The sequence below is a fragment of the Uranotaenia lowii genome, chromosome 3 (genome assembly GCF_029784155.1).
Source record: "Uranotaenia lowii strain MFRU-FL chromosome 3, ASM2978415v1, whole genome shotgun sequence".
Taxonomy (NCBI): Eukaryota; Metazoa; Arthropoda; class Insecta; order Diptera; family Culicidae; genus Uranotaenia; species Uranotaenia lowii.
The window spans coordinates 188,390,526-188,404,389 of NC_073693.1; the positions used below are offsets into that span (position 1 = coordinate 188,390,526).

At 35.5% G+C, this 13,864-nt stretch overlaps 2 protein-coding genes across 5 annotated transcripts in view; one reads left to right on the forward strand and one right to left on the reverse strand.

Moving 5' to 3' along the window:
• The window catches only part of LOC129751451 (ATP-binding cassette sub-family F member 2), a 520,520-nt gene that overhangs the window by 359,814 nt on the left and 146,842 nt on the right, over positions 1-13,864 (forward strand). The gene's annotated exons all lie outside the window — the stretch shown is intronic.
• The window catches only part of LOC129751449 (amyloid beta A4 precursor protein-binding family B member 1-interacting protein), a 123,835-nt gene continuing 119,521 nt past the window's right edge, over positions 9,551-13,864 (reverse strand). For all 4 annotated transcript variants that reach the window (XM_055746968.1, XM_055746970.1, XM_055746971.1 and 1 more), the window contains 2 exons: positions 13,481-13,856; positions 9,551-13,419 (listed from right to left, as the gene is read on the reverse strand). In XM_055746968.1, the coding sequence (XP_055602943.1) occupies positions 11,620-13,419; positions 13,481-13,856 (2,176 nt within the window). In that variant the 3' untranslated portion in view covers positions 9,551-11,619. The remainder of the gene's footprint in view (positions 13,420-13,480; positions 13,857-13,864) is intronic.

A 13,864-nucleotide genomic window follows, 5' to 3' on the forward strand; every position in this document is an offset into this window, starting at 1 on the left:
CCCAAATAAAATTTCTGGTTTGTTTTCAATTTTCGAGTACCTCGTATTGTAGAATTTTGGGAAGGAACTGTCAAAGTTCAGGCATTTGGAAGCTGATTGTAAGTTTTATATTTATAAGAAACTTAATGTATTGAATTAAACCTGAAATGTATAGTTTCTTAAACGTAATTCTTACAAAATCCTTTATGCTATGCGAATACAAAATCCTAGACATAAAAGGGCTTGTTTTACATTAACCATGTTAAAGTTATTTTTGAAATAGTTTCAAATTGTGCTGCACAATAGAATGAGCCTAATTATCCAAATAAAGTTCATCTCAGATCGAAAATGCACATGAGATTAAAAAATCATCGGTTGAAGCACATTCATTAGCTGTTGCATTGAACCAGATCAAAAGGATGCAGACGAATGCTGAACGAGATACCTATGTACCTACCTATAATAAAAAAAGTTCTCAACTAGGACGCTTTTTGCCAGACCATTAACACAGAGGCCGGGATGCATTGCCAGAAGAAGATTTCGGTCGACAGGGTAGAAACACTTGGGAACAGCAAACACAACCGGCCAGTCAGTCAGTCAGTCAGTCCTGCCACGCTCCGATGAGAATCCAAAGATTACAATCACCGATGCGTTGTTTGTGCGTTTCGGCAAAGCGACTGGAGAATGCAATAATAAGAGGGAAGAAATTCCATCATTAACCAACCAAGCTGCATTTTCAACAACAACAAAAAAGTTGAAAATCAATGCATAACTGTATGAGATCTTCGGACGAGCTTTAACCTAGATCTGGGACTTAGAGGATACTTAGGAATAAGTTTAATATAATATATTATCGGAATGAATTGATCGATGAAGGAGTTTGAAGTATCAATTTATTATTTTTTGTTGTTGTAATATTTCGATACATTTGGCCTAGTTAAAGGACTAAGAAATTTTTTACAATTCAGTAAACATCACGATTCAGTGAATAAAAATTACATTTTTTATGGAATAAAATAAACCCTATTTTACTATTAAGATTACAAAAATTCAATGATAAAGCACGACGACCACTCATAATGTTTTTGCTTAAAATTTCGCGAGGTTGTTCGACACTGATTGTGCATTGAATCGTTTTAAAAGTATTCGCTACAAACAATTTTAACCATAAAAAATATTTAATTTTAATGCAGAACTTCAAAACTTCATTCACAATTCTACAGTATAAAGATAAGTATATTGCCTAAGCACAGGGGTTAAATGTTTGTCCAATACGAATGTTCTTCATCTAACTACTTGTATTTAGGCCTATTTCTTTGTAATTATTTGCACAGGAGTCTAAATGGGTGCAATTTTCGCAATACCAAAAAGGAAATCATCTTTTGGGTTTGGGTAAAATTTTATTCATAGTTACATGTAAGGTATGTGAGGTATACGCATTAGAATGAAACTGAAAACTACTTCTCAAATAAAAATGGCTGATCTTTCAAAATATGGTCTAAAATTAGTATCAGCAGAAGCTCCCAGACATTTAAATCGTAAATTGCACATCTATCTGACCAGTGGGTCAATTTTAAATTTTGAAATCGGAATTTACGTTTTCGGCATAAATCAAAAGAGGTTCATGTGTGTGGGTACCTGCTCTCAGAATTCAACGATTAATTCAATAGAAAAGCGATTTCTTAATATTGTATTTGGTTGTAAGTAAATTTCAAGATTCCTGCCAGAAAATCTAATATCAGGACAAAAATTGAAGATTTTCCCGTTGGAGACGTTAAGGGGAAAACTTTCAAGGAGCTGAAATGTTGCACGCATCGCGTAAAACATTGTTCACAATCTTTTATTCAACGTTTCACACTGTACTCTACACAAGTTGACGTTGCATTCAATAGTTCCATCCAACTTCCAATAAGAATTATGAAACCCTATAGAGTTTTTTCCAGTAGGAATTTTAGAAATGCTGTACTTCGAGAGAAGAGAAATATAAAAGCAAAAACGATTAGACCGACTTAAGAATGTAAAAAAAAAAAGTTCGTTGTATGTTTAAGCCAGTATAAGCGTTTTTGTTTCATAATTTTCACTTGACCTCTAATAACACGTTCGAATAAAGCTCAATTTTGATACCAAGAATTTTGATGCAAAAAGTAGTCAAGTCGATATTGATAAAATGTCCTCTACAGATGGGTCTTAATCAACTAGACATGGAGCGTCAACATTTTTAGCGTCTCTTATAGAGTGAGGTGAGTACACACTTAATCTTTTCATCTGTGGTTGGGACGATTTCGTTTTGTGTTTTCAAAAGTTGAAAATACAGAACTGTAAAATTCACCTGCAGGTATGTTCCTAATGGTTATTTCTTATACCATGATGCAGCGTGTTTTTAAGTACTTTCGTACACAGTAAACGAAAATTACCGAGTTCGGTATTTTTTTTTACCGAAATCCTAACATGTGGAGTTTGTTAAACTGTTCGGTAATTTTTTCATGGCTAAGAAGTGACAGCTGTCAAATATTACGGACCCTTTTCGGTGAAAAATACCGAAACTCGGCTGGTCATGTCTAAGTTCATCTGTCAAAATATCGACAGTTGTCAACGTGACAGCTCGTTTAATTACGGAATAACCGGTATTGTTGAACCGAATGTCTGTAATTAATACCGAAAAGCCGGTAATGTTCAACCGAAAAACAATAAAAGGTCGTTAATATATTCCGAACAACCGGTAGGGTTGACCGAGATACCTTTAATTATTACCGAGATACATTTAATTATTACCGAAATAACTAAAATTATTACCGAAATACCTAAAATTATTACCGAAATACCTAAAATTATTACCGAAACATCTGTAAAATGTACCTAAAAACCGGATTTTTTTTACCAAAAAGACGTAATATTTCGGTAATATTTACCGAAAAACCGGTAATTATTACCAAAAAAACCGATAATTTTTACCGAGAAAACAGTAATTATTACCGAAAACCGTAAAAAGTTCAGAACTTTCCGCTAATGCTACACAACGCAGTTCGCGAGATGATTTGAATCTCCAGAAAATGTTTCACAGATGGCCATTAGTCCATCAGTGAAACGTCTTCTGGAGACTCAAATTATCTCGCGCACTGCGCTGAGTTGCATTAGCGGAACTTCCAGAACTTGCCGTTTTTTGGAAACACTTATCGGTATTTCGAGGCTCAGCCAAATCGACTTTTTTACATGAAGCGCCTTCTGAAATCACACAACTTTTTCGACTCGCATCTTACATCGAATGCCGTGCCTTAAGCGCCTTCATCATCATATCCTCGTTGAAAGTCAGTCTTTAATTAGTTTAATACAAAAATCGTTTTTAGAAATTGGAGTCATTTTTATTAATTTTATAAGTACTTTTGACATCCGGATCCATCAAAAACACACAAAACAAAAAGCGGTGCATCGGTGAGATTGTGGAGCTGTTAGGTCCTGAAAAAGATATTTTTAACAATTCATGCGCAATGAAGAAAAACAGAGAGTTTCCGCACACTTCAATTTCTTATTTTGGGGATTTTTCGTTTGCTTTGTGGAAGAAAACAAAACTACCTACCACAACTACCGGAGTTGAAGTCGATTACCAACCAAATCCAGCTAAAAGAGCCAGACATTCGAAATTCGACCGATGTTTTTAGCGCTAAAACAAAAAAAAAAACCCGTAAAAACAAACGAAATGCACCGGTGGACCAGCAGGGAGAAAACAAATACGGGGTTAAATTACAAAACCTACTCGAAAACTTTCAAAATTGAAAATTTTACACAAGTAATTTCTCGCAACTGTAAATCATGGCTACTTGATCTCGCCCGCGCAAATGAATAACTCAAGACTAGAGGCAAGAGAGGCAATGATTGGAGCAAGCGAGATGCGTTTAACTTATCACGGCTGGAAGAGTGAGACAGTGAAAAAAAAATTGCTGTTTGTTTCTGACAGCGACGCATGCTGTTTTCAGTTTTTTTACAGTTTTCGGCGTTTTTTACCGAAAATAGTTTGCAAAATGATTTGTTTACATATCGATAAACGAGCTTCGTTAATTCTAGATATGGATTAACGAATATTTGTAAAAATAGACGTCAGTTTATTCAATTACCGAAAATTTCCGATTTACAGAACTGTTTCTGTAAAATAAATTACCGAACTCGGTAATTTTCGTTTACTGTGTAGGTTCTGATCAACTTCCATCTGACACTTACATGGAATTGAGATACCACACTGTCTTTTCACTAAAGGGCCATTAACACTTCTCGTGAAAATATCTTATTTTGTCAATAACTCAAAAACGTGAATCAACTAGCGTGTCTAACATGGCGGAATCGATGAGGAATGATTGAAAGATGACATTCCAACCAGATTAGTTATTTAAAACCTTATTAAATTCTTTCTATCCGGATCCCTCCGGTTTTCATCGTGGAATTTTCAGCATGGTGGAAGAATTGAAGAAAACAGTTCTAAAGTTTTAAACAACAAGATCAATTGGATTTTCATTTTGCAGCCACTCCCCATCGATTTCACCATGTTACAAAATTTACCTAGTACATATGAAAATAAAAATCCTAAAATTTTGAATTTGTTCCTACTAATTAATAACTAATCCTCAGTGTTATTATGAGGATTTACAGATATTACCTATTAATCATGAAATTTTGTCAACCCTTTCCTTCTCTCGAGATTTTTCACGTTTTAAAAATGGAAATATAGATTTACAACTGAAGTTCTAGAACAAAAGCTACTTTGATGACCCATTTGATAGATATGGGGTTTGAGGCAGATCATTTATTCCCCATTGGAAAGATAACAACACAGAGGGTGCAAATAAAAAAAGGAATGAATTGCTGTGATCCACTTTCCTTATTCGAACATTTATATGTTTAAGTTAAAATTTAAGTGAACCATCATTCATTTTGCTTGCATAGGCAACCTTCTGCACGTCAGTATTTTTATTTGAGGAAAATAATGAAAACTTGTCAAGCTTTTTTACAACAAATGAGGACTTGATTTGAATTCGAAAAAACACCGGCTTTTGTGCAGCTTTTGATTTGCCGAGCAAAACCTAATTAATCGATTTTCTTCAAATTTTGTACAATGTTTCTTCACTCATAGATATGAGTGAGACATTCGATGAGAAATTGATGTTGTTTCAAAGCGTAATTATTTTTTGCTGGAAACTAGCAAAGTTTTTCTGGTTTTTGTCCGCTGGATTTCCAGCAAATTGCTGGATATCACCAATTAGATTTCTGGAAACCAGCTATTTCTTTCAAAACATTTGGCTGTATTTCAATTCGAAATAAAATATTGGATACTGGCTGTGTCTATGATAAGCAATAAATAACAATTATTCTCTTCCATTTTTCGATTATGTATTTATTTCCAGTACTAAATATATGTTTTTTTATATACCAAAACCGGCTCTGAGATGGCAGCTTTGTGCCAAAGTTTTAATCATCCGCCACCTGAAATAGAGTATTGATTAGTATCTTTCATGAAATACCTAGAATAAGAATAATTGTATTAATCTAATCAAAGTTCGTGAAATAAAGTCTCACCTTGCTTCAGCGTACGAAAACAAACAGACTCCAATTTGACAACTCGATTGCTGATTTTGCAGCAAACTAGATCGATTGCTGGAAAATCCAGCAATTTGAAAACCGATTGCTGATTTTTCACCAAAATTGACACGAACACAACCGAATGCTGAAACCAGCAATTAGAAAATCGATTGCTGTTTTCCAGCTCAAATTTCGATTGCTGGACTTTCCCAGTCATTTTTTTTGCTGGGAATCGAGTTAAAATTTTTACTGTGTATGTATCAGTATGAAAAGAAAAAAAAACTAAAGTTCAAGCCAAAAAATGTTTTCAAAGTTGATAAGACATGGTAAAAAATAACAAAAGCAGAACTCTGGTAACATTCGTTAGCAGATTCAAGCTGTTATCACTTGTTATTGAAAAAACCTTAAAAAACTCAAAAGTCAATTTTTTGCTACTTTTGTACATCGAACTGTTGCTTGAAGCGTGGATTTTGTGTAAAAATATATAATCAGATCTGGATTCATAAAACCTCAGAAAAATTGCAATTCGCCATAGTAAATCTCAAACTAAAGCTTATTACCGTACACAGCAAAAAATTTCTAAAAGTATACGGAATCTAAAACACGAGTGATCTATTTTTTTTACAAGTGTAATTCACAAAAGATGTAATTTTCAACTCCTTTTGATGTAATTATAGTCTTTGGAATAGAAATAAATTGTTTTGATATAATTTTACATTTTGTGATGCAAAAATCAAGCGGTCAATGAAATTTATATCATCAACAGTGTAAAATTATATCTGTTTGTTTAAAATTGAATGGAAATTCTCAACTTGTGCCATTTGTGTTTGTTTTTGTCCAAGCAGCCATAAAAGTTCCAATCAGTTCGGCAAGAAAATTGAGGATGAAAAAAGCCAAGAAAAGCAAATAAGTCAACATGGAATTCGGATGAAGATAAGGTTAATGACATATTATATAAGTGAAAGATGAAGAACCTAATTATTATTTTTGTTTCAGCAGATTTACGCAGTGAAGTGGAACCACGATTTGAGAATACTGATGACGACGCTGACCGGTAAAAATAGGCTGTACGAAGTCCATCATCCCAACCTGGCACTGGTGCACTGCACAGAAAAAAATTTTGACTATTACGTGTCACTGAAACTGCAACATTTAAAATAAATCAACCTGTAATCAACAAAACCTGTAATTTTCAATTGTTTTCCCTGAAAGTTAACGAAGATTAATTTATTATTACAGGAAATGTCCTGTAAAAGAGTTTTACACTGAAAATTAAATGTCACGTAGTTTGTTTTTCGACCTGTAAAATTACGGTAAATGTCCTGCTCCTTTTTGTTACAGGACATTTTCGTAATTTTACAGGAGATAATTTTTGCTGTGTGCTCATGATAGGGGGTGAACTTTTTTTTATTCTTATGCTTCGATTTGAAAATAAATTCCTCCAGTAAAAGATATCAGTGTGTTTCAATTTTTTATTATTTATGCTTTAAAGCGCATCAAAAGCGACAAACAATCAAAATAAAATAAAAATATTCACACCGTTGTGTATTTTTACACGACAAAAGGCGGTTCCATTGACGTGCATCGTTATCGATCTAAATTTACACGCCCCAAAAATTACATTCTTGTTTAAAATATACACTGATTTAGATCAAAAATGATTTTCCGATTTCGTTTATCGTTTTCGATCTAAAATGACACGAATTTTTCTTGCTGTGTAGCGTTAGTAAAAAAAATTACACTGTATCAAAAAATTGTCCGTACAGCACGTACCTTGAAATCCAAACAATCAAAAAGTGCACTTTTTTTTAGTCAATATAAGTACTACAATTACATCATTCGCTGCAGAAACTAGTCCTTTTTGTAGATCAGTATTAAAAATGTTTATGAATTAAACCTTAAAAATAATCCAATTCATTTTGTATAGAAAGTCCCAAAAACGACGTCAAAAAATTGTCCGTACACTGAGGCCTTTGTCAAATATTAGTCATGTAAACAGTTATATGTCAGTCTGTCCAACGCAGAAACGTGAGTTGAATCTCAGCAAAGACAATTTCCAGTGTTCTGAGCGATAAACACGGTAAAATGAACTTTATCTAGCATAATTTAGTAGATTTTCGTGTTTCCGGATGTCAACAGGTATTTTTTTGTGAGAAGCAGACATTTTCCTGTTAATCAAATCCACAAAAATTAACAAGAAAATGTCTGCTCCTCACAAAAAATACCCGTTGACATCCGGAAACTGATTGCTGACCTGAAGAATGACAGTAAAAGCTTGTCCGAAATTTATTTATTTACTTGTCTTCGAAGTTCGCATAGAATAGTAAAACGGCCATGATCGTGGGTTCAGTTTGTGCTTCAGAACTTTAAGAAGACTAACTCCCTGGAGACTAATCGTATAAGCTGATGGTTGGTTTGATCGTATTTTCGGGTCAGAAGTGAGTAGCAGACATTTTCCTGTTAATTTAATCCACAAATTGTTGAAATCAACTGATTTATGCTAGACTAGCCGACCCGGTAAACTTCGTTTTACCTTCTTAAGTATAAATCGTAATAAATGTTTAATTTCATCTACACGTCCTTAACTGCATCGTGTTCGCGAATAGATTCTTATGGAAATCGTAACAAATAAAGTTGAATTTGTATTGGGACCACCTTCCATAAATAGTGAGATCCTTGAAACTATTATACAAACCATATCTGATCCAAAATACGGATACCAAATTTCACTTCATTCCGACCGACCATTCATACGTGATGTTGTTACAAAGAAAACGCCTCCATTTTTATAAATAAGATGTAAAGAGATAATTTTGTATGGGGACCCCTCTTTCATCAAAAGTGAGATTCTTGATACTATTATACAAACCATCTCTGACCCAAAAAACCCTCGCATACCAAATTTCACTTCATTCCGACCGACCATTCATACGTGATGTTGTTACAAAGAAAACGCCTCCATTTTTATATATAAGATAAAGTTCATTTTACCGTATTTATCGCTCTGACCACTGGAAATTGTGTTTGCTGAGATTCAACTCACGTTTCTGCGTTTGACAGACTGTCACATAACTGTTAATTTGACTAATATTTGACAAAGGCCTCAGTGTACGGACAATTTTTTGAAGTCGTTTTTGGGACTTTCTATACAAAATGAATTGGATTATTTTTAAGGTTTAATTCATAAACATTTTTAATACTGAACTACAAAAAGGAATAGTTTCTGCAGCGAATGATGTAATTGTAATACTTTTATTGACTGAAAAAGTGCACTTTTTGAATGTTTGGATTTCAAGGTACGTGCTGTACGGACAATTTTTTGATACAGTGTATCAATTTCAGTTAAACAAATCTGTTTGGCCTGGGGGAGGAAGACTGAATAAAAAAACAAAAAAAAATTTCAAACGTCAAATTTCTCTCATCAATCTACCGACCAGTGCGAAGGTTCAAAATTTTACTTTCTTATTTAGTAATTTTTAATAAAACTTTTTTCATGCTGAAAAGCACTTGTTTTGCATAAAACAATGATTTTATTAGGTTTTGTTTTGCTCTGGCAAGTTCCTGCATGATCAGGCGTATTATGTCGCTCAAATTTCGTCAAAGTTTTGAAGCTGATAAATAAAAATGGCTTGATTAATGGTTGTTCTAAAAATATAGCTACATCTAAATTTAGCACCTAAACAACTGAGTTACATGACTCACTACACGAAACTGAACATCTAAAGTTAAAATTTGACGATTACAAATCTTTTCAACAATTGCTGGCTTTTTGCCGAACAGTAACAAAACGATGCAGAAAACGATGCAGCAAATTTCAGTCTTCCCCCCCCGGTGTTTGGCCTGTTTGTCGATTGCAATTGTTTCGTAATTCACTCACAAACACACGTATACAACAGCGAAAGTTACACCAACGCTCTGAAGTCCGACTAGCATCAGCAGAACAAAATAGACAATAAAAAGTGGAAGCAAGGATCGGATTGTGATATTTGAAAACGTTGCCAATCAGTCATCTTTTATATTCTTAATTTATTTTACTTTTTTCAATAATTTTGAGTTCATCGTATTAGTTATAGGACTGCGAACTGCTTTACGAATATAGTTTATTGTATCCAATGACAAATTCATAAAAATTGAACTCCATCATTCTTTTCCATGCGGTTCCCACATTCTTAATACCACCAGTTAGTATGTACCTTTCATCTTTGCCAACCCTAGGTGAAAAATACTTTATAGTACCTTATATGAACAGAAAAGCTTCAAAACGGAATAGTTTGAGACGGTTTGTTCGGTTTCTTTTTGCGGTATTATACGTCCGAGATTCGGTTATTCTGATGATAAACATTTTTCAGATGCTGATTATTTGTTATTTTTAAGGTTCTAGCTTATGACTTCCATTTAAAATCCAGTTTTCGGAGATTTGAAGGAAGAAGTTTCTTTTATATATTGGCATTTCTTTACTTACGTTTGCATTGAGAGTAGTTCATTGATTAAAGTTGCTGTCGGGTTGTATTCAAGCTATAGGTAGGTAGCGGTCGGCTTATTTTCTGTTTGTTTTTATTCACTTATAATGTTATATGAAAGCACCAATTTTTTCATATTTCAATATTATTTCATCTGTATAATTTATTGTCCAATACGTGGACAGCTCAAAATCTTTGACTCAAAAATTGTAGTGTGTATATCTTGATGTAAAAATGTCCATCGAATATAATTATTGATTCTCGGTTTCGGTTGTCTTTTTATTAAACCCTACCTTATTTTTTTACTGCAGTGGTCAATACGGTCGATAAAAAACATAAAAAAATGAACAATTAAATCCAATAAAATTGTACCAACAAAATAACCTTTTCTGCTTCACATGTGAAAAACCTAACTGATTTATAAGACGTAGAGAACAGAGTCTATGGATACGAATCAAATGTTACAGAACGTTTACAACAATAAATATCTTTTTCACACCATTTTGTTTTTTGTTTATATTTGTAGCCTATGGCACTTTTCTTATTTAGAAGTAATAAACTTTTATATCAAATCAATATTAATTATTCTGTGCTCTTACAGTCGATCAGAGATTAAGTTATTTATTATTATTATCATAGAGAAAGAAAGAACGGAAGTTATACACATGTAGTTAAAGTTTCTTTTACTTTCTAAACATTTTAGCATTTCGTTAATTACAAGCCCGATCGAAAGATATTTTTGTTGCACATGGCATTAACTAGTTTCGAAATATTATCAATCTAGGACGACAAAAGCACAAAATGATTTGTGTGCATTTAATAAGACAAGCAAATCTGTAGTATATTTTGTTTAGTTCAAGAGTAGTTTTTTTTGTAAAATATATTAGGTCTAAAGTTTTGCTCGCATATGTATATATTTATATTATTCATTTACTTTTACGTCCACGTTTGTATAATTCATCACAAGTATGACTGTTCATGAAAATCTGGCAATAAATTGCTGATTTATATATAATTTATGGCGTGTGTTACAATTCTGGATAGAAACATGATCACATGTCTCATTATTCTCTGTTGTTATTCAACAACTGACCAGTCTCTTTATTCTCTGTGTATCGTTCCTAGTCTGCCCATCAACTCCTGTATACACACATTCGAATGATGATCTGTATATTTTGCCTGTTCATTCCTTTGCATTCTACGCAATCATACTTTGCACGTTTTTACAATTGCTTCCCTATGGATTTCAAAATGGCTCAATCACATTCAATGATGCGGCAACGATTTGGTTATATGTTAACCCTGAATCACTGTGTATTCATTAGAAATTGCAATTACTACATGGTGCATTGAATAATTCACTGTGAAGTGAAATTTACAAAATAGTTGATAAAAGAAATAGCTATGTCCTTAACATCTGCTCGTACTATTGCCATAGATAATTCTAAATTAAGTTAAAAGCTCATCATTTGAATTTAATTGATCCATTTTGAACTCGTGCTATTTACACTTCGCTAACATTAACCGACTTTGATTTGTCTTCAATCATGCGCTCGCATCGAACGGTTTTCCTCACCGTCAAAAGACAGCTGGAAAAACCGAGCAAAGCCCAATCTTATAACCTCTGATGTGGTGCAGCCATCGTGGTAAGATGAGTTTTATCGCTACGTTTGGGTGGAGGTGGCGGTGGTCGTTTTTTGATTGCAGCCGCGTTGCCAATTGTAGGTATGATCGGGTAACTTGGTTCCATACCCATGTTATGTCCTAGATTTTCATATAAGCTATCAGAACCGTAATGTTCCTGAACCCAGTGACTGACGTTAGCCGATTCCCTGTAGTAATGAGACGAATAGCTGGTGTCGTTGGTGAGGTCTCGGAAACCGAGCACCTCGTGTGGTGTCGTGGCTGGTTCCAGTTTGCATTTTTGAGCAATCTGCCACTTTTTGTTCATGACCCTTTGTAAATCCCTGAGAAAGTCTCTTGGAGGATTTGAAGCTGAATCACTCAATCGTTTCGGTGAAGTGTATGATGTAGAGAGCCGTGTCGCTTCTGCTCTTGGCGGAGGCAGAGGTGGAGCCGAGTACACATCTCGGGATGTTCGTCTCGGTGAAAGAGGAACTTCTTGAACTTCATCCTGGAAGCATACCTTTCGCCTTAGCAAAACCGGTGACTCAGCGAAAGAAACTGTTTTCGATGGAACTGGTGAACTGGATTGATTTGGGGGCGGATTATCTCCGCTATACGGTGGCGGCGATTTGTATGGAGGCGCCTTTAGAGCGGACGGTTTCATAGTCTTGGAGTATATGGGTTCCACTTTGATACCGTTGTTGATGATGGGGTTCGGAAGTGTATGACTATTGAACTTCATTATCGATTGCTTAATGCTACTAGTAACTTCGATGCTTTCGCTGGTCGGTGTTTCACGCTGAGGAGCTATAGGTACGGGAGCAGTTGCCATACATACGGTCGCTGGTTGATAGATAGCATTTTTCTGATCCGTCGTAGCTGAAGTCAATTGCACAGAAACCACATTTGGTGGAGGAGGTGGTGGAGGCATTTGAAGGCTCACCAATGAAAGTTGAGATCCACTGAAGCTGTTGTCCAGTTCATTTGGAGGCGGAGGTGGTGGTAGTGAATCGAGTGACAGTGTAGAACCGGAAAAGTTAGTACCGAGATCATCCGGTGGTGGAGGCAGTGAAAACGTAGAATCTGTCATACAAGCTGGCATAGATTCGAGTGATGTTAAAGGTTTGCTCGTCGGCGTTGGAGGAGTGATGTCCATCTCCTGGTCGTTGCCGTTTTGGTTATTTACTACTACCAAAGAAGGTATGTGTTGCTGGTTTACCGGTGTTCCAGGTATACTATTTGTTGGCGTTGGTGTTGGAGTTGAGGCTGACGAACTCATACTTTCAACAGAGCCACGATTATTGATAGGAGCTCTTCTTTTGAGCGTTCCACTATTGTTACTTTCTTCGCTTCTCCTTCGGCTATGACGCCTGGTCAAAGTGCCACCACGTTCTGGTGATGTGGGAGAAGAGTCGTTCAAACGAGTTGTCTCTCCAACTTCTTTTAACTGCCTCGTCATCGATGTCAAAGGTAGATTTGGTTTCATAGATGGTTTTCTTTTGATAGTTCCTGTCGGAAATTCCGAATCGAACCCATTGTTTTCGTCAGATAAACAACCACTTGAGCTGGAACTAGATGCCCTAGACAACCTTCCATTATTATTGTGCACAGGAATTAAATGATTTGCACTACTTCCACCACTATTACTACTACTAGTACTACACTGAGATGGGACAGCAGATACTATACTGCCCAGTGAACCACTTCTAGCGGAGGACAGTTTATCCAACTCTTCACGAGCCAGATCTTCTGTTAAGGAACGATGATTATCAAAAAGTTTTTTGCCATACTGAAAAATAAAAAATGAACCGTTAGTAGGACGATTGGCGAATGATGCTCTTCAAACTCACCTTGGTAACACGTATAGCAGTGATCCATGTTTCAAGTGTTGTAGCGTCTTCTGCGCACAGCATTTTGACTGAACGAATACCCTTGGCTCCCGGAGGAACTTTGGGACAACGCAAAGCAAACGTGAAATCGGTCGGCGCCTTATGTTTCTTTTTCCAGCCGATGCCCCGGTAGGCTTCATGACCGGCAAACAGTGCCAAGCAGAGCAGATCTTTGGCAGAACGGGTTTTCTGCTCTTTGGGGTAGTAATGCAAGCCGGAAGCACGCAGCACAAAATGATATTTTTTCCAGCCCTTCTTGGAATCGCTCTTGAGGTACAACGGCCCCTCCAGTGGAATCTGGTTGTTACCGGAGAAGAATTCGTCCAACAACATGGCCCTGTGAAA